Source organism: Asparagus officinalis, chromosome 2 (assembly GCF_001876935.1).
Source record: "Asparagus officinalis chromosome 2, Aspof.V1, whole genome shotgun sequence".
Lineage (NCBI taxonomy): Eukaryota > Viridiplantae > Streptophyta > Magnoliopsida > Asparagales > Asparagaceae > Asparagus > Asparagus officinalis.
The window spans coordinates 62761896-62784487 of NC_033795.1; the positions used below are offsets into that span (position 1 = coordinate 62761896).

Genomic DNA, 22592 nt, shown 5'->3' on the forward strand with positions numbered 1-22592 from the left:
ATAACTCTCCTCCTTGGGACTGCACTTTTGCAAGGTGAGTTGTCTCTTCAACCTTGGGAACTACGCAAAAACAACGAATGCAGTCAAACCTATAATATCTCGGTAACCTTCACAGCCAAGTGCAAGTGAATAATGTTAGTTTAAGTGTTGGATCTATTGAATATGTTAGTTCTACCTGGGTTAATGTTCGTTCTAGTCGTTTCTGTGTTAGTTCTTGCCATTCTCGTGTGTTATGTTGGCCATGTTAGCACTACCTAACTGCTTGTTAGTTCTAGCTGCCCTCTTGTTAGTTCTATCCCTTCTCGAGTTAGTTCTACTGCGGGCTGGAGTTATTTCTAGCACAAGTGTTTGCTCTGGTGGCCATGTTAGCCCTACCCTCACGCTTGTTAGTTCTAGCTGCCCTCCTGTTAGTTCAATCCCTTCTCGAGTTAGTTCTACTGCGGGCTGGCGTTATTTCTATCACAAGTTTTTGCTCTGGTGGTTATGTTAGCCCTAGCTTACTTCTAGCTGTCCTCCTGTTAGTTCTATCCCTTCTCGAGTTAGTTCTACTGCGGGCTGGCGTTATTTCTATCATAAGTTTTTGCTCTGGTGGCTATGTTAGCCCTAGCTTACTTCTCATTTAACATGAAAATACTTACAACACACAACAACAACGTAGTTGTCTGTAAATGTACACGCAAAACAATTAACAACATATTAACAACATGAACATACTTACAACATTGAATACACAACAAAAACCTTGGAGAAAATTAAAATAATATTTACAAAAAAGGTGAATCGCGTGCATACAAAAGAGCAGCACAAAACCTTGCTCTATATTTTGCACAATCTCCTTTTGAAATTGTTATCGACCGTTTTTCGACAATGCTGTTAATGAATTCAATCATAAAGATCCCGCAATCTAACGTTCTGCATTTAAGGGAAAAATATTACAATATTGAAAATGACAATGAAACAAAAAAAATGAACAATTAAATTAGAAATGCATGAAACCTTACGGTCCTTGTTGTGGCACGGCAACTGACACAAGACCATGATGCTCCAATTTCCCCAATCCCCAATTACTCTCAATGAAACTCATAAACTTATTTATAAATTTCACAGCATCGGCGGTATAAATGGGGGAGTTGATTGAGGAGTAGTGATAGAATTTTGTCTCCTCTCTCACTAACTCTACCAGGTGCCAATGTCCGGAGCTGACAATCGGGATCAGAATTCTTTCACACTCCAAGAACTTCTGCTGAGAAACATTTTCCTTCATTCGTTTTGCCACCATTTCAAGATTTCCTTCTAGAAATGCTTGCTAAAAGATGCAATAATGTCAACATTGTGGGATAACATAATAATAATATCCACCAATTAGTGAAAAAAACAAGGATATACTTACTGCAAGCCAAGGTCTTGTGACATGTATCTTTCGATCATAACTATCAGTTGTTTCAATCTTGTTACAAAGCCGAATAACAAATGCATCGATCACCTACAAAAATTACCATGAATGAATAAAATAGTTAATATAAATTATTTTATATACAACATCAAACAATCAATAACACAATTGTTTAGAACCTACATCGTCACTGAGTTCACCTCCCGTTAATAGTATATAAGCATCTAAGCGAGATACGCTTGCTTCGGCACACTTCCAAATGTACGTATCACTATATGCAAGTACATTGTGAGAAAATTGCTACTAGAATTAAGTAAATTCAAAGATTATTATTAGAATAAGTCAGTAACAGTTACCTGTTCATTCTCGATTGTAGAAAGTCTTCAATTAATTTGTTCTCATAATCAAACGCCAGTGCCTTACCTGGATAGTCTCTAGATGTAGGTATGAAGCCTTCTTCATTTTTGTACTTTTTTTTCCCATCAGGACTATCCAATATCTGGATGACACGTCTCTTCTTTGTGCCTTCCTTTGGTTGATCTAGAGGCATATAAGGTGAAGTAACAGAGGGTCCATCCTTCCTCTCCCTCTTTCCGACAGCCCGTTTGATAGATGGCGTTTCTCTGTTATTCTCATTACCACCTTCATCTTTTTGAGAAACATCTCTATAGAGTCGAGAAGGCATATAATTAACAAAGAGTTACACAAGAATTATATGGAAAATATAAAAATTAAAATTGCAAGAAAATTTAAAAAACTAAACTCACCGAGCATCTTCTAAAATTCTCACGTCTCTTGCGCTCATCACAAAGTCATCACATAAATCGGCTTCCCCAGTTCCTTCCAAATTCTCATATTCCTTAGCTTCCATATCCTCTTTGATTTTTTTTCTTCAGTTACATTTCCGTCATCCTCTTTCTCCTTGGTTTTTTTTGGCATCTAGCACTACGCTCTTCTAATTCTCGTAATTCTGTAGTGAGCTCATTCAACTCGTACGTCTTCTCCGCAATTAAGAAAATTAATTCAGCTTTCCTTGATTCCTATTTGACCAAAAAAAGCTAGTATTAGTACGTATACTATAGTTGCAAACATAGATACTAACAAAAGGGACATAAAATAATGAACTATTAGAGCAACGATATGTACAAATACTATTGGCGATGCCGTATGAATAAGAGGAGTATTCTCTTGGCCATTATCCGTAACCAACTTCGGGACTCTATATAATTTGTTCATAGTAGTCCTCCTCCACTTTCCAGTACTCTTCACACAAAAGAGCGGCGGTAACCTTTCAATATCTGAAGTGTACTCTAATTCCCCTACTTTTTCATAAAACCAAACCTACAAAAAAGAAACTACACATTAGCATGTGCATAAACAATAATCATTATCAAAATGAAAAGATATACAAAATAATGTTCATGTAACTCACCAGTAAAACGGAGGAAAAACCACCCATGTACCCGGCATTTGAGCGCTGACCTAATTCCCGCATACTAAGAGACTTCTTTGATTTACTCATCTCTTTGCAAAGAAGAGTGAACACCGCATGGCACCAATTATATTTATGCAAAGTTGATAACTGCTCCGCATATCTAAACGCCCACAAGGGACATGTCTTACATGTCCGCGGGCATAATATGAAGCCGATAATGAAAGCCACAATAAGTTTCACACATATTATAGGGTCTTCATTAATCATATCTACAATCATCTCGGCCATTCTATCGCGCTTCCCCGAAATCACCGCCTTCTTTTCCTCATCGGCTTTCTTATAATTCTTTACAAAATAGGTGTAGATTGTATTAGCCGCTGCCCCACTCATTTTTATCGGAATTCCCTCCTTTGGCAATCCGGTAATTCGGTGAATATCATCTATACCGAACACACAATTTTTATTCCCAATCATGAATGAGCATTTATCAGGATTAAAATTTTGAATCAAGCAATCAATTGCTATTTGCTCATTGCTCAAGGATGTGGGTATATTGAGAAAGCTGTGAAAAGGTGTCGTCTGTAGGGCTTTTAGGTGTCTTTCATCTAATTTTATTCGCTTATCAATTAAATCTCGAAAATAACACAAATTGGCCGGAATTCTCAAGTGTGTTATCTTAGCCCTACAAGAAAATTATAATTCAGAAAGAGTTAAAAATTAAATATATTTGGGCAAATTAAGACGCATATTAACAAGTTTATTAACACAAACATTATACATCATGGCTTACAACAAAAATTATAATTCAGAAAGAGTTAAAAATTAAATATATCATGGCAAATTACTTACGAAGTTGGAGGATTATTGCATTTAGAAGAGGTAGGCTTTGATTTTGAAGAATTCGAAGACGTCGACTCTTTCAATTTGTTCGAAGCCATGAGGGCAGACGTCGAGGGCTTGGTCGAGCTCCGGAGGCGGCGATGAACCTGAGGGCTGAGCTCAAATGCCATCGGAGGCGTGGCTGATGACGAGGGGTGAGTTCGATGGCGAGGAGGAGTAGACGGCGCTGACCCGGCGGCGACGCTCAGCGGCGGCGATCTCGGGAGCTGGAGAGGAGGAGGGGAGGTGATGGCTAGGGCAAGGGGACGGCGGCGACGCTGAACGGGGACGTCGAGGGATTGGCCGAGCTTGGGCGGCGGCGCTTTCGGGCGGTGGTGAGGAGGAGGGGGTCGGTGATGGCGCGATCTGAGCGGGAAAGAAGAGAGAATATATATATATAAAGCTAGAAATGAGTTTAGAGAAAACTTCTCTAAAAAAATAAGAGAGAGAGAGAGATTGAGATTGAAGCCCAAACACGAAATAGATGATTTCTTCCTCTTGTGAAAACTTATTCACATAAACTCTTGTAAAAATACACTTTAAACACACTTAAACCCTTATAAACTTATTTTAAAACTTTTCTTGGATAGTTCAGAAGTTAGAGAGTAAGGGGTATATATAGGTTCATGAAACAAAGCCCAAAATCCAAGAAAATCCAAGCAAAAAAACAAAAAACACGAAAAATCAGGAAGCTGGAAAACTAGCCGTTACAGTGTCATCGGTCGGCTGATACTGTTCATCAGTCGACTGATGAACAAACCATTACAGACCGCTCATCCGTCATCGGTCGACTGATGATTTTCATCAGTCGACTGATAACGTGCACATTGTGATATTTGAACAATAAAAATTGATTTCAAATCCGTTTTAAAAATAGCAAATAAATTCAAAAAAATATAAAATTTAAGAAAATATTTATAAACATGTTAGAAAAGAAATTTTTAAAATATCATTTTCCATTTGTGAAAACTCCTCATTTTGCAAAAACTCATAAATACGTGTTTGTTTAAACACTTGGTTTTGTCATTTGACTTAAAGCAAGTTATGAAGTCTTTTTGAATCGATTTATAAACTTAATAAAAGATTTATATAAGGATTATTTTATCCATAAACCAAGAACACAATGTTTTCTCAAAAATACCTATATTTTGATAAAACCAAGAATGTGTGTGTGTAAAATTGAGCTTGAAGTATTTACACATAAAATATAACACCTAACCTAATATACCCAAGCTAAATGATCTCATAACGCTTGATCTTAGGCAATCTTCCTCTTCATAGTGTGGATGAAGCAATAGTGAATTTTGAACTTGAATTTGCATCGTGATTCATTCCATGTATACTTCTATCCTCCAATGAATATGATCGTTAAACTTAATCCAACTAACCTCTAACTTGGATCTTTATGTAGAATACCTAACAAGCAAACTCAAACACTCGACAAATGATGTTATGAATTATTTGTTAATCAGCAAAACTAGATTAGATAGTAGGCTTATAAACATAAGACCTAACACAGGATTCGAAAATTTTGCTAAAGCTAAGAAAAAGAAGCTTATTGGTCAATTGAGGCTAGTCTCTAATGTTGGCCTTCTTATTTTGATGATGTTTAACAAACAATTTATAACTAATGTTGTTTGTCTAGTGTTTGTGCATTCCTATGTTTTGTAGACAAACAACGTTGTTGGAGGATGGATGGAATAGCGCTTCAACGATGATATCAAATGGAGGTTGGCGGAATTGTGGAGTGAAGCAACATACAATTCAAGTTAAAGATCAAGTTCAAGCTTCATCCGCAAAGTTTACCAAGTCATGCTCATTGAAGACCTTTATCAATCTTGGGTATATTTAGTATAGGTTTATATTATGTGTGTTTAATACTCTAAGCTCAATAACATACACACACACATTTATTGGTTTCCATGTATATATATAGTTATATATATACATATATGTTTTGGTTTGATAGTTTTCAAGTTTTACTATGAAACAATTGAATACAATTGGAAAACACATTTTTGTTTCATACTTAATACATTTATATGATTTCATCAATATCAATTTTATTTAGTTCCATGAAATCATGTTTTAGTGTATTATATGTGTATTTTGATAAAATACTATATTCATTATTTATAGACTTCATAACAATAGTTTACATCTTCTATTAAGTCTATAAAATCATTTTGTATTGTTTCAAAACATGGTTTAGCTAAAATGTCAAAATTCACATGTTTACATTTTCGTGTTTTGGACTATCTTGTAAAATGATGATATTTTTTATTTGGGAAGTCCTTTTTCGAAACCAGTCATTGTAGCATGTTTATTATCATGTCTACAATCATTCCCCAAAGTTTTACATTTTTTGGAATTTATTTGATATTTTTAAACAGTGTTTTAAAATCAGCAAAACATGTTTTTTCATATGTCAGATTTCGGTCGACCGCACCGGTCGACCGATCATTTGTTCATTGCTCACTATGCGACAGAGAGTCTGTCGGTCGACCTGTCCGGTCGACCGAAAGCTCCATCGGTCGACCACACCGGTCGACCGACGAAGTCTCTGTTTGTTTCGTTGTTTTCAGATCTGCTCGCGATCGACCGGATTTTTTGTCGGTCAACCGAATTCTTTCCATCGGTCGACCGACGAGATTTCCGGTCGACTGACAAAAGAGCCGTTGGCTCCTAACGGTTATTTCTGAGCTGATCTGTCTGGGGCTTTTCTGTCTTTCTCTTTCAGATCTGCTCGCGATCGACCGGATTTTTTGTCGGTCAACCGAATTCTTTCCATCGGTCGACCGACGAGATTTCCGGTCGACTGACAAAAGAGCCGTTGGCTCCTAACGGTTATTTCTGAGCTGATCTGTTTAAAAGATTGGGTCTCCGTTTACAAAGGAGGAAGTTTTCACTGCAGATTGAGGGATTCATTCTCAATCCTCTTCATCCTCTTCTTTGTGTTTATAGAGAAGTTTCTAACTCTTTTCTCTAGCAATTTCGTTATTGATTTTCATATTCTTATTATTGCTAGTTTGCTATTTGAGTTAGATTTTATTTTACTCATTGTTACACACACCCACATTGAGCTTATTGTATCTTTCATACATAGTATAGTTGGGTGGTGAGAGATTGTAACCTTGAGTTGTGCTTTCATTGTGATTCACTTTGTAATACACTTGTACACTGAGTGAGGAGTGTGTGGTGAGAGTCGGGGATCGTCCCAAGAGGAGTGGCGTCGGTTGACGTGCCTAGGGAGAGGTTGTAACCGAGCACTTGAGGGAGACACGGCTAGGTCCAACACTTAGTGGGTGTAGAGTGTGATTGCAAGAGTGTGAGTTGTAAAGTTTTCGGTTAGCTAGAAAACCGAGTGTGAGGTGTAAACGTTATTCGGGTGAACGTAGAAAACCCGGTTGATAGTGGATTTCTCCCCGGGAGTGGGGAGCGGAGACGTAGGACGGAAGGTCCGAACTCCGTGATCATATTGCTTGTTTGAGTTTGTCTTTGGCGTAGTTGATTTTGCATTTATCTTATATCGCTAATTGTGCATTACTCATTTATTTCATCCACTATCTTGTTTAGATTATTTACCCTTGTGTTGTTTATATATCCTTGCATATATCTCATAGATATAGGATATATCTCATTGTTCATATTGCTTATCCTAGCATAGTTTTCAACAGTTTTACCTATGAAACAATTGAATACAATTGGAAAGCACATTTTGTTTCATACTTAATACATTTATAACTGATTTCATTCAATATCAATTTTTATTTTAGTTCCATGAAATCACTGTTTTAGTGTATTATATGTTTGTATTTTGATAAAACTATATTCATTATAGACTTCATAACAATAGTTTAATCTTCTATTAATGTCTATAAAATCATTTTGTATTGTTTCAAAATCATGTTTAGCTAAAATGTCAAAATTTCACAATGTTTACATTTTCGTGTTTTGGACTATCATTGTAAAATGATGATATTTTATTTGGGAAGTCTTTTCGAAACGCCAGTCATTGTAGCATGTTTACTTATCATGTCTAGCAATCATCCCAAAGTTTTACATTCTTTGGAATTTATTTGATATTTTTACACAGTGTTTTTAAAATCACCAAAACATGTTTTTTTCATATGTCAATTTCGTCGAACCGACACCGGTCACGACCGTCATGTTCATTGGTGACTAATGCGCGAGAGAGTCTTCGGTCGGACCTGTCGTCGACGAAAGCTCCATGCGGTCGACCAACCGGTCGACGACGAAGTCTCTGTTTGTTTCGTTGTTTTCAGATCTGCTCGCGTCCGCCGATTTTTGTCGGTCAACGAATTCGTTTCCATCGGTCGACCGAGCGAGATTCGGTCGACTGAAAAGAGGCCGTTGGCTCCTAACGCGGTTATTCTCTGAGCTGATCTGTCTGGGGCTTTTCTGTCTTTCTCGTTGGGGGTTTTTGGCTGAGTTTGAGAGCGGGGTAATAAATACCCAATTGCTAGATCTCTTTTTCAAGAGATGCAAGAAGAGTTGTTTAAACAAAAGTTTTTTACAAGGCAGGTTTAGGGTTTACTGTTTGTGTTTAAAAGATTGGGTCTCCGTTACAAAGGAGAAGTTTTCACTGCCAGATTAGGGATTCATTCTCAATCCTCTCCATCCTCTTCTTTGTGTTTATAGAGAAGTTTCAACTCTTGTTCTGCTAGGCAATTTCGTTAATTGATTTTATATATCTATTATTTGCTAGTTTGGATATTGAGTAGATTTTATTTACTCATTGTTACACACACCCTACATATGAGCTTATTGTTATCTTTCATACATAGTTCAGTGTTGGTTGTGAGAGATTTCGTACCTTTGAGTTGTCGCTTTCATTGTGATTCTCACTCATAATTGAGACAATCATTATTTCGTATTGAGCCTCTATTGTCGAGATTCACTTTTGTAATACACTTGACACTGAGTGAAGGAGTGTGTGGTGAGATCGGGGAATCGTCCCAAGAGGTAGTGGCGTCGCGTTGACGGCCTTAGCGATTGAGGTTGTTAACCGAGCACTTGAGGGAGACACGGCTAGGTCCAACACTTAGTGCGGTGGTTAGAGTGTGATTGCACAGAGTGTGAGTTGTAATAAGTTTTCGCGGTTAGCTAGAAAACCGAGTGTGTAGAAGAAGTTCCGGCTTATTCCAAACCGGATTGTCGTTAGTGGATTTCTCGCCAGGAGTGGGCAGCGGAGACGTAGAACGGAAGGTCCAACTCCTGATCATAAGTTGCTTTGTTGAGTTTGTCGTTTGTCTTATTTATTTTTGCATTCATCTTGATATCGCGCAATTGTGCAGTGCTCATGTCAATTTCATCCACTATCCTATTTAGATTGTTTACGCCTTTGTGTTTAGTTTTATATATTCCTTGCATTTTAGGATATTATCTCTCATATTGTTTATCCTAGCTTACATATCTTATTGTATTTCATTCTTGCTAGGATAACTTGTTAATTAGTTTTAATTGGTATTTAATCGGATTAGATTAGCATAAGACCCTAATCACCCCCCCTCTAGGGTCTAACAATTGGTATCAGAGCTTGGTGCTCTTTGATTTAAGGTCTAATCGCCTTGAGTTAAAGATCCAAGTTAGCTTATTGTGCTAATCTATTTTTGAGCTTTATTTGTATCTTGCTTGCATACATTTTCTTATTATGGACATACATTGTGCATCTTGTTTAGTCTATGATCCTATTGTTGCTCCTAAAATAGATAATCTCCCATATGACCAATGGTGTTCTAGATTTAACATATTTGTTATATCTAAATAATTCGATTTATGGGAAGTTATTGAAGATGCTTATATTATACCCACTTCGGAAAAATCCAAGTGGAGTAACAATGATAAAAGAATGTTTAATATGAACAAGCTTTTGTTAGAATATTTGCTTAATGCCTTTGACTCATCATTTTCTAACAAATTTGTTCATTTTGATAGTGCTTACAATTTATGGAAATTCATAGAAGCACATCAAGGCAACTTGGAGGAAATCCGACGTAGTTTGGAGGATTATTCTTCAAGTGAGTGTGGAGCATCATCATGCACACGGCCACTAGGCGATAGCCCTAGTGTGGTAAGCGATTCGGAATCCGATAGTGATATATCCATCAATGAACTCGCTTGTGCATATGATAGATTAATGCATGCCTATACTAAGTTGCATAATAATTTTATAGATTTGAAAAGCAAGCATGTTAATTTAAAATCCGATCATGAATTGCTAGCATCAAAATTTGATACTATTGCTAAAGATAATGTGATCCTTAAAAAAAATAATGAAAAATTAAAATTGGATCATATTACCTTGAGTTCCAATGTTGCTAGCTTAATTCATGAGAAGAATGATGCCATGTTAGAAGTAGAGTCTATTAGAAGTAAATTTACATCATTTAAAAATGATCATATTTGCTCTACTTCTATTGACAATGCTTCTATGCCTAATGATGAGTTGAACAATATTAAATATCGTATTTCATCTTTAGATTCAACTCTTAACACATGCATTGTAAATAACAAGAAACTTATGGACTTACGTGCAAAGTCTCGTGCTAACTCTTCAAAATCAAGCACTCACTATGCACATATGTATAGCAAAGTTTACAAATACTCAATTTGCGGTCGTAAAGGCCACATTGCTAAATTTTGCTATGATGCACACAAATCTTGTAAGACTAATGCCTCTTGTGCAACTCATAAGGCTTCTTCATCATACACTCATGCACATGCACATAATGTTCATCATAAGCATGCTAGTGTGTATCATTGTGATCTTTGTGGTCGGTTTGGCCATTTGGCAAAGTTTTGCTTTGATTTGAAAAGGAATTCTAGTTTGCCAAATGTTTCTAGTAGACCACAAGTGTTTGAATGTGATATTTGTGGTAGATTTGGTCATTTGGCTAAGTTTTGTTATGATTTGAAAAAATGTTCAAACTTGCCAAATTTCTCAAGTAAACCACATTTGTTTAATAAGGTTTCTCATTTGCAAAATAAATTTAAAAGACAATCTTCAATTGCAAATGATTTTCGTGCACACTCACTTGGTCAACACAAATCTTTTCACTCTTTTCATTGCACGAATTGCAATCGAAAGGATCATTTGAATGAATATTGTTTTGACCGTGCTAGTGCACCATATGTGCCCAAGAGGGTTCATAACCCTAGGGCTTTGAGCTTCATTGATAGGGGTCATGTCCCTAAATCTTTTGGTACCAAGAATACTTGGGTACCAAAACAAATTTGATTTTAAACCAAGAACTTTAGTGTTTTTATTTTTTTTGTCTTGGTTTTGAAAATTATGTTTTAAGATCTTTTGGTTATGAAAACAATTTTTTTATCAAATCCTTTGTTTTCATGATTATTAGTTTTGATTTTGTGAGAGGTTTATATTTATATAACCCTCCAGATTTATTGGGTGTTTGTTCCCAAATCATGTTTACCAGATGCTTAAATGATTACATGGGTTGGAACAAGCTCAAGAGCTTGATATAATTGTTGCCTCTCTTAATAATTGTGTTTTGATTTGTTACTTTTGAATTCATTATAATTCACTTATATGATGATATTTATGTATTTGTGCTAATGGATCATCTATTCATGATTTATAATGTATTCTATGAGTGGTTTGATCAAGTTATGTAAAGGAAAATTTTTCTTTATTGATCAAACATTGTTTTTGGATATAAACTTTGATTTATGATTTCTTTTGGTTGATTTGTTTTCATTTGAAAACTTTTTGCATGATTCTCATGTTCCTCTTCTTTTGATTTCATAAATCTATTCTTTTATATGGTTTTTATATTTTTTTTTGTGTTAATGAGACACTATTTTCATATTGACATATTTATATGGGTTCTCATTATCTTCATGTATGTGAGTAAATTTTTAGCATATTCATGTATGCTTGCTCACATATGTTTTGCCATGATCTTCATTGCATATACTCTATATGGCTTTTTGATAGGGGGAGCAATCCCTATGTATTTCTTGTTTTATACTCACTCATGCTTATTGATAGGGGGAGCTTTCGCTCTCTTATTTTTTTTGTCCCCTTTTTGATGTTGTCAAAGGGGAAGAAATATTGTGAGTATATCTATCTTGTTTGTTTATATGCATGAATTTACCACTAATGTTGTTTGTCTAGTATTTGCGTTTTCCTATGTATTGTAGACAAACAACGTAGTTGGAGGTTGGATGGATTGCGCTTCAACGATGATATCCAAAGGAGGTTGGCGGAATGTCGGATTGAAGCCTATACAACAATTCAAGTTAAAGATCAAGTTCAAGCTTCATCCGCAACGTGTACCAAGTTGAGCTACATTGAAGATCAAGATTGCTTGGGTAATGTAGTTTAGGATTTATATTATGTGTGTTAAGTACTCTAAGCTCAATTATCTATACACACACATTTTATTAGTTTCCTTGTATATATATGTAATCACATATATATACAACACAAGTTTTGGTTTTCATGTTTATAAATATGAAATTACATGTTTCATATTTATTATTGTGATTTGGTTTATCTACATAGATATGAAACAAATATATTTTCATATACATACTCATAGGTTTCATTTTCTATTGTATTTGTGAAAATATTGTATTCTTAGATTGTAGACTTCAATATCAGTTTATACATGTTTTACTAAGTCTATAAAAATATTTCACAAAGTTTCAAAAGTTGGTTTATGTCAAAACATCAAAATTCAAGTATCTCATATTTTCATGTTTTGAACTATTTTGTAAAATGATGATATTTTTCATTTGGGAAGTCCTTTTTCGAAACCAGTCATTGTAGCATGTTTATTATCATGTCTACAATCATTCTCCAAAGTTTTACATTTTTAGAATTTATTTGCTATTTTTAAACAGTATTTTAAAATCAGCAACATGTTTTTTCATATGTCAGATTTCGGTCGACCGCACCGGTCGACCGATCATTTGTTCATTGCTCACTGTGCGACAGAGAGTCTGTCGGTCGACCTGTCCGGTCGACCGAAAGCTCCATCAGTCGACCGCACCGATCGACCGACGAAGTCTCTGTTTGTTTCGTTGTTTTCAGATCTGCTCGCGGTCGACCGGATTTTCCGTCGGTCGACCGAATTCTTTCCATCGGTCGACCGACGAAATTTCCGGTCGACCGACAAAAGAGCCGTTGGCTCCTAACGGTTATTTCTGAGCTGATCTGTCTGGGGCTTTTCTGTCTTTCTCTTGGGGGTTTTTGGCTGAGTTTTGAGAGGGTATAAATACCCAATTGCTGATCTCTTTTCAAGAGATCAAGAAGAGTTTTAAACAAAGTTTTTAAACAAGGGTTTAGGGTTTTACTGTTTGTTTAAAAGATTGGGTTTCTGTTTACAAAGGAGGAAGTTTTCACTGCAGATTGAGGGATTCATTCTCAATCCTCTTCATCCTCTTCTTTGTGTTTATAGAGAAGTTTTCTAACTCTTTTCTCTAGCAATTTCGTTATTGATTTTCATATTCTTACTATTGCTAGTTTGCTATTTGAGTTAGATTTTATTTTACTCATTGTTACACACACCCACATTGAGCTTATTGTATCTTTCATACATAGTATAGTTGGGTGGTGAGAGATTGTAACATTGAGTTGTGCTTTCATTGTGTTCTCATCCATAATTGAGAACAATCAATTATTGTATTGAGCCTTATTGTGAGATTCACTTTGTAATACACTTGTACACTGAGTGAGGAGTGTGTGGTGAGAGTCGGGGATCGTCCCAAGAGGAGTGGCGTCGGTTGACGTGCCTAGGGAGAGGTTGTAACCGAGCACTTGAGGGAGACACGGCTAGGTCCAACACTTAGTGGGTGTAGAGTGTGATTGCAAGAGTGTGAGTTGTAAAGTTTTCGGTTAGCTAGAAAACCGAGTGTGTAGAAGAAGTTCCGGCTTCCAAACCGGATTGTGTTAGTGGATTTCTCCCCGGGAGTGGGGAGCGGAGACGTAGGACGGAAGGTCCGAACTCCGTGATCATATTGCTTGTTTGAGTTTGTCTTTGGCGTATTTATTTTTACAATCATCTTATATCGCCAATTGTGCATTGCTCATTCATTTCATCCACTATCCTATTTAGATTGTTTACCCTTTGTGTTAGTTTATATATCCTTGCATTTAGGATATATCTTATTGTTTACATTGCTTATCCTAGCTCACATATCTTGTGGTATTTCATACTTGCTAGGATAACTTGTTAATTAGTTTTTAATTGGCATTTAATCGGATTAGATTAGCATAAGACCCTAATCACCCCCCCTCTAGGGTCTAACATCTAAATCCTATTTCAGCGAAGAAGTATTGAGCTTTCTTGGCAACTTCTCGTTCTAGGGGTTCCTCGAGGAAGAAGGGTAAGTCTTCTTCCTCTGTTTTGTTTCTCAACCTATTAATGCAGTATCATATTTAGATATTGCTAAGATCTCGATAAACAGTGGTCTTAAAGAGCCTGTTAGTCTGGAGGATATCTCAAAACTTAAGTCATTGGAGAAGGAGAGAGCGATGGAATTTTCTTAATTTCTTGCCCCTCTTTTCTAGTAGTTTGTGTGTTTCTTGTTTTTTCATTATGAAGATAGGCTCTTGGAAAGTTTAAGGTCTAAATGACCCTGTGAAACATAGACTTATTAGAGATAGTATTTCCTATGCTAGTCTTGACATAGTTGGTATTCAAGTATCCAAACTTAGTTCTATTCATCCCTCTACCCTAAAAAGTTTAGGTAATAATAGAATAACATCTTGGCTTAGTTTAAAGACTTTAGTTTCTAGAGGTGGTGTACTCTTGGGTTGGAACGATTCTATGTTTGACTTTATTGATTCGTATATTGGTATTTCCTACGCGAGTCTTGACATAGTTGGTATTCAAGTACCCAAACTCAGTTCTATTCGTTCCTCTATCCTAAAAAGTTTAGGCAATAATAGAATAACATCTTGGCTTAGTTTAAAGGCTTCAGTTTCTAGAGGTGGTGTACTCTTGGGTTGGAACGATTCTATGTTTGACTTTATTCATTCGTATATTCGTATATTGGAAATTCATGGTTTCAACTGTCTATGCCCCTATTGATAAAGAGAAAAAAGAAGTTTGTTGGTGGGAATTACATCGAGTGTGTAGTCTTTTTTCTTATCCTTGGGTTCTTTGTGGAGACTTTATTGTTACTCTTAATGTTAGTGAGAGGAGCGGTCGTTCTGGTTCTCTTCGTGACATTAGAAATTTTAGAATGGATAAGCTTCTCCTTATTGATTTACCTCTCAATGGTAGAATTTTTACTTGGACCAATTAAAGATCTTCTCCTGTTCTTGTGTGGCTTGATCGTTTCCTTATTTCCTCTGAGTTTGACTCTAAATTCCTATCATCAGTTCAATATTCTTATCTGTCCACATGCTCTGATCATTGTCGTATTATTCTTGACACTTCTTGTATTAAGCTTATAACTCTCTTTAGGTTTGAAAAGTCCTGGATGTCCCATCCTTCCTTTGTCTCTTTTGTTGAGGGATGTTGGAGATTATTTTCTTGTCAGGGTTCCCCTTAGGAAAGATAAGCCTTCAAAATCAAGGTTTTGAAAAAAAAAGACTCAAATGGTGGAAGAAATTTATTTTTAGGTCCATCTCTTGTATTAAGCAAAAACTCCTTTCTGAGATAACAACTATTTTTTTATTAGCAGAGTCACGACCTCTCTCTCAACTTGAGTTCTCTACTAGGATTAGCCTTAAATCTAAACTGTTTGACATTGCTACTACTGAAGAGGTTTATTGGCGCCAAAGATCCAAATCTCTCAGCTCAAAGAAGGGGATTATAATACATCATTCTTTCATAAAGAAGGGGATTCTAATACAACATTCTTTCATAAAGAAGGGGATTCTAATACAGCATTCTTTCATAAAACTACTTTAGCTCATAGACATAGGAATTTTATTCCCTCTCTTATGCATAATGACTCTTTTGTCTTCAGAGCATGAAACCAAAGATGCTTTTCACTCTTTCTTTTCCATCTTGTTCAAGGCTGCTCCTCCAAATTCTTTTGAGATTGATTGGTAATTGATTGGTACTCTATGTACCCTCAAAATTCTGTCTCTCTTTCCCCTCTAGATAATCATTTCTCTCACGAAGAGATCAGAAAGGTTGTGATCTCTCTTCATCATGATAAGTCACCAGGGCCAGATGGTTTTCCTATCTTCTTCTATCAATCTTTTTGGGAAATTATTAAAGAAGATATTTATTCCTTGCTAATAGGTTAGCACATCTTCTGCCTTCTCTAGTTGATCATACCCAATCTGCTTTTCATGCGGGTAAGTTCACCCTTGACTCTATCATCTTAGCTAGTGAAATAATTCACAATTGCTACTCTAAAAAAAAGAGATTTGCATTTTAAAATAGACTTCATGAAAGCCTTTGATTGTGTAAATTGGTCATTTCATTTATCTCTTTTAAGAGCTAGAGATTTTGGACCGAAATAGTGTTCGTGGATAGAAAATATCCTTTCCTTTTCTAAATCATCCATTCTAGTTAATGGTTCCTCCACTGATTTATTTCCTTACTTTAGAGGCCTAAAACAGGGAGATCTGCTATCTCCTATGTTATTTATACTAGTTGCTGATGTTCTTAACAAAATGTTAAGCAATTGTGTAGATGCAGCTGACTTGTATGAACTTTATCTAAAAGGTCCTCTTAATTCCATTCGCTTTCTGCAATTGCAGATGATACTTTAGTCTTATGTAGATCAACTCTTGAGGTGTAGATAAATGATCTTCTATATAAATGATCTTCTATCTTTTTGAAGACATATATGAGCTTAGTATCAACTATGCAAAGACATCTTTGTTTTATTGCGGAAAACTCTATGGCAAAGGTGCTTGTTTTACTAACTCTATGAGATATTCTCTTGATTCTCTACCTTTCAAATATTTGGATCTCCTTCTCAAACTGGGCACTCTCACCAAAAGAGAATGACAACCTCTCCTTGATTCTTTTCTTGCAAGCTCTCTCTTTAAAAAAGTAAGCATTTGTTGATTAGAGGTCATCTCATTTTGGTTAATTCTGTTCTATCATCTTTACCTCTTTATAATATGTCCTTTTTAAATTTTCTAGTTGGGTAATAAATCAATTGATATATTATGCCAAAATTTCCTCTGGGGTGGGAGTTCTTCAGTCAATAAAGGCAAAGCTTTGGTTAATTGGTCCAATGTTTGTATATCTAAATAGAAAGGGGGATTAGGTGTTCTTAATCTATCAAACTTCAAATTTGCTCTCTTATCTAAATGGGTGTGGAAAGTCCTGAACCATGATTCTTTTGTTGGTAATACCGTTTCGGCTCTTTATAGTCTTCATAACTCTCCTCTCTTTAGTACACCAACTTCTAGATCAATTTTTAAGTGTTGGCAAGATGTAATTTCTAGTAGCTTGGCTTCAAGGAGTATAGTGAGATGAAATTCGGGTGAGGGTACTAGAATCAGATTTTTGGAAGACAAATGGGTAGGGAACTTCACTCTAGCTAATTGTTTACCTGAGGTGTATAAATTAGCCCTCTCTAGTAATGTTAAGGTGGCTTCCCATGGTCTGATGAGGAGAAATGTATGGACTTGGAAACCTATCCTCAGGTGATCTCTCACCAATTCTGCTTATGTTTAATTGAGTGAACTGATGGTTTTGTTGTCGGATGCTCCTCCTATATCAGATATGCCAGATTCTCCTTCTTGGCCTATAAATAGGAACAACAATTTCTCTATGAAATCCCTCTACTGTCTTCTTAATTCTGGAGGAGTTGCTTTTGAGCATTATAAGTTTATTTGGTCAACTTATTTACCTCCCAAAGTTAAGATTTTCAGTTGGCTATTAACCAAGAATAAACATCAAACGAAAGACAATTTGATTTAGAAAGGATGTGTGGGAGATGTTCTTTGTCCAATTTGCCATGAAGTGGAAGAATATGCAGACCACTTATTCATCAAATGTCAGTATGCTCAAAACATTTGGCAATTCTTTCCGCCTTCGCTAGGTATTCATGCTTTTCATAATGATCTATCTCAAATGTTAAAGTCTAAAGGCCTGTTTATCTTCCATAGAAACCGTCGGTTACTTTGGTGCATTTTATTGCCTACTTTGTGCTGGTGTCTATGGAGAGAAAGGAATTCAATGGTGTTTAACGGAACCATTAGAGAACCATCCAAGGTGACATCTAATGTCGTCTATTTTCTCTTGTTTTGGACAGGCAAATCTCATCACAAGAAGGCAGTAAGGATGAAATCAAGTATTCAAGATAAGAAGATAGAAGAGCTTTTGAGCAGGAACTGATCTCTTTGGGAGAAAAGTTGGGACTTTCTCAGGTAATTGTTTCTTGGTTTTGGGGTGTTCATGTAAAGATGTTAGATGTTTATCTTTGTGTTGCTGATGGTGTTATCAGCTATCCGATACTTTACTGTTATGCTTCTAGTCTTTATTTTTGATAGATATCCTTTAGTATAGATTTTGAGTTCTTGAAGGATTGAAGGAGGTGACGTCTATGTGTTGCGCGCAGCAGAAATTTCGACAGCACTTCGGCAGCACAACAAGAGAGTTAGGTCGTAATAGGAATTCCTGTTTCACAAAGAAAACAAGAACCTTAAGCAAAATATCTCAACAAAGTAGGATATCAGCTTTTTCTCTCATCAGTTTTATGACTGACCTGTCGAGGGAACCTAAGTAAGCTATTACAAATCACACAAAAGCGAGATAAACTAATTTTACGTGGTTCGGCAAGGAGGGGGGAGATATACTATTAGAGAGAATACAAATAGGGTTTACAAACACACAAAGTATCACAAATAAAACCCTCAAACAAGATCATAATTTCTCTCTCAAATTCTCTCTCAAAACAGCAAAAGGAGTCTCTGTTTCTCAGCCGACTTTCTCCTGTACAAATCCTCCTTTTGCTTTTTCTCCGCAGCCACAAAAATCCTTGCTCGCAAACCCTAAAAAAAACAAAGGTATTTATAAACCTCTCACCACGTGGAAAGGGATTCACGCGTGAACTTCCACGCGTGAATCATGAAGGTGGCCCCCACAAAACACGTGAAAACACACGCGTTCACAATTCTCCACCTCGGTGAAGTTTTCCCAAAACTGAACCGACACCAAAGCAACCAAATGTCCCACTTGTTGTGTCCAGTACGAAGTAAAACAATTCACGACAATGGACTCAATCCACAACAAGTCGGGAACCAGAACGAGAGCTCAAACAATCTCCCCCATCAAAACCAACTAATCCAACACCGACTGCATCGTAAAGATTGCCTACGTATCCTCTTGCCCAAGGAATCAAGCCTCACGTAGTTCATCCAAATGGTAGTCAACGGTCTCAACAATCACGAACATGTAACAAGTTTCGACAATGATCAAACTTGTTGCTCGGAACCACATTAGTGAGCATATTCGCCGGATTATCCTTCGTGTGGACCTTCACTATCTCCACATCTCCATCTTCAAGAACATCCCGAACAAAGTGATAACAAACGTCAATGTGCTTCATCCTCGCATGAAAAACCTGATTTTTCGCCAAATAGATAGCACTCATGCTATCACAATGAATAGTGACGGATCGCATGAAAAACCTGATTTTTCGCCAAATAGATAGCACTCATGCTATCACAATGAATAGTGACGGACCGCTGCGATATACCAAGTTCCTCTATCACAATGAATAGTGACGGACCGCTGCGATATACCAAGTTCCTCCAAAAGTCCTTGAAGCCAAATAACCTCCTTCACAGCCTCCGTAATCACCATATACTCTGCCTCCGTCATAGACAAAACCACCGTAGACTATAAGGTGCATCTCTAACACACCGTCATACGGGTCAAAGTGAATACATACCACGTAGTGGACCGGCGCTTATCCAAATCTCTGGCATAATCCGAATCAACATAACTAATGCATAACTACCCACCTATAGTGTCCCACTCATAAACCAAACCAATATTGAGCGTACCTCGAATGTACCTCAAAATCTATCTCACGGCGTCCCAATGACCCACTCTTGGATCGTGCATGTATCTCGAAACCATGCTCACCGCTTGTGATAAATCTGGTCTCGTACATACCATCGCATACATCAAGCTCCCAACCACGCTCGCATATGGAGTATTCAATATCAACTCTCGATCTTTAACTGTCTTCGGTGAAAGATCAGCTGAAAGCTTCAAATGGGCTTATTTGTGTGGGAAATCGATTTCTTCATTGTATAAATTATTACAACTTTAGTCGTTACAACAAGTTCAAAAAAAGATCGGTCTTTTTATAAGACCTTTACACAATGAAATTAAAATTATAATCTCCTTCAAACAAATACAACGGGTGTTTATCCTACGCTGATTGCGTGGGATATTGGTCTGTGATGGGGACGTTGATATCCGTTGACCACCAAATAATCAGATCAGATCCGGAGCTTCGTTGATTCGCGAAGGAATAAAAAAACCGAAGCAATTATCTTGGTAATAGCGAGATAATCACTCTTCTCGAGATCATCGCAACGGGGCAATCTCAAGGGAAGGAACCGGGAACTGTAGATCTGGCGAGCTCCTCTTCTTTATGCTGACGAACTCGATCTGATCTCCTCCTCTCTTCTAAAATTCGTGCTCCTTCAGTCTTCAATCCAGCAGGGCTTCGCCAACGCTCGAGAATTCCAGATCTAAAAAAATAAAGGCCCTAGGGCTGTATTTATAGGCTTCGGGGCCTCTGTTTTTAGATAAGAACGGCCGATTCCCTCTTATCCTCAGTTGTAACCACTTAACCATGTTCTTAGATGATATCAGACCAGTTGGAACAAATCCAGGTGGTTAACATCAAAAAATAGCTTCAAAACCGTCAAATCTGATTTTTTGAGTTGCAGACACCCGTGGGTGTCTCGGCGTGGCCGAGACACTTGTGAGTGTCTTGGCCAAGCCGAGACACTCATGGGTGTCTCGGCCAAGCCCGAGACACCATTGGGTGTCTCGACCAAGCCAAGACACCTATGGGTGTCTCGGCCAAGGCTGAGTGTATCGGCCAAGCCGAGACACTCATGGATGTCTCGGCCTTGCCAAGACACCATGTGGTGTCTCGGCCAAGCCGAGACACCATGGAGTGTCTTGGTTTGGCTCAGGGCTTGGTTTCGCGTGCTCCGTCCGTTTTTGTCATATTTTCATCATCCGAACTCGGAATCACGTGATCCAGACTGCGTCAGAAAGCCGATGAGGAGATCTACAAGCTTTCATGATTGAATTATGTGTGGAGTATATGGGACATGAGGGGCGTTTCATCTTTCATAAGCGACGTGCAGCTCCCGGTTCATTCGTGTTTTGGTTTTTCCGAAATTCCGTTGCTTCGCATGGTCCGTCGACTCACTTCATACATTTGTCATCATCAAATGAGCTTCTATGATTCAAATAGCGATATTCATCATCTCCTCTCTGTCTCGAGCCGCGTGTGGGGACCTATAGGCAATTTTTGACGCCTATAGGGCTCCCAATGGTACACTAACTGGCTTCATATCCATGCTAACATGAAATCGCTGTAGTACCTTCTTCAAATAAGCCACCCGTGTCAAACAAATTCTACCCTTCTTCTTGTCTCTGTCGATCTCCATCCCTAAAATGCGCTTCGCCTTACCCAAATCCTTCATCTCAAACTCCTTTGAAAGCTGTGCCTTCAACTCATCTATAGCATATCTGGAAATAGAGGCAACTAACATGTCATCGATATAAAGTAACAAATAGATGTACGCACCTCCTTTCAGCTTGTAAAAATATACACAAGGATCGAACTGGCTCCGAGTGTACGAATGACCAATCATAAAACCATTGAATCGCTTATACCATTGTCGAGGAGACTGCTTCAAACCGTATAGCGATTTCTTCAATCTGCAAACCAACTTATCTTTTCCTGCAGCTCGAAATTCCAATGGTTGAGTCATATATATTTCTTCATCAAGATCACCATGAAGAAATATGGTCTTCACATCCAACTGATCTAACTCTAATCCATACCGTATCACCAAAGCTATCAAAATCCGAATCGAATAGTGCTTCACCATGAGAGAGAAAACCTCATTATAGTCAATAACTTCCTCATGTGCATAGCCCTTCACAACTAACCTAGCCTTGAACCTCAATGGAGTGCCCTCAATGCCCTCCTTCTTTGTGTATACCCACTTGCAACCAATTGCTTTCCGCCCCTTTGGAAGCTCAACCAGCTCACATGTATCATTCTTATGAAGAGACTCAATCTCCTCCTGCATAGATACCTGCCACGAATTAGCCTCCGAACTTTACTCAGCCTCTCTGAATGTAGTAGGCACCATCTCATCGATGCTCTCCACCAGAAGTGCATACACAACTGTGTCGGCATACTGTGCTAGCAACCGTTTGTCTCTCCTCTGTCTCCGAACCGTAATAGAATCCTGAACCTGAGCTGTCGGTCCCTGATCCTGCACATCAGTACCCGTATCCTTCATGTCACCATCGTGCTCGTCTGGCGTCACCTCAGTCTGCACTCTAATGGATACTGTATCATCTGGACAATGTGGAGCTGCATCGATCTCAATTACCTGCGATATCTCCTCCATCGGGTCGCTCTCCATCTGATGAGAGCTGGGAAGCTTCAAGATAGAAGCCTCATCAAACGTGACGTCTCTAATCAGCACAATCTTCCTATCAACTGGATCCTAAAGCTTGCATCCTTTGACACCGCGCTTGAATTCTACAAATATGGTCTTCCTAGCTCGAGGTTCTAATTTATATGTTCTCACATGATAAAATACAGGGTACCCAAATACCTTGAGCTAGTCATAATCGTGTGCTGGCTCTCCCGACCATGTCTCCATAGGGTTTTCTCCTCAATCACAGATGAAGACAG

The 22592-nt window shown here is 37.6% G+C and overlaps 1 protein-coding gene across 1 annotated transcript; it reads right to left on the reverse strand.

Moving 5' to 3' along the window:
- LOC109831536 lies at nt 695-3998 on the reverse strand. Its single transcript, XM_020398872.1, has 8 exons — nt 2826-3998; nt 2540-2734; nt 2161-2433; nt 1750-2058; nt 1577-1664; nt 1391-1483; nt 1002-1306; nt 695-912 (listed from the first exon to the last, which is right to left on the reverse strand). The coding sequence occupies exons 3-8, from the start codon at nt 2262-2264 to the stop codon at nt 765-767; spliced, it is 1047 nt and encodes a 348-aa protein (XP_020254461.1). The 5' UTR covers nt 2265-2433; nt 2540-2734; nt 2826-3998; the 3' UTR covers nt 695-764.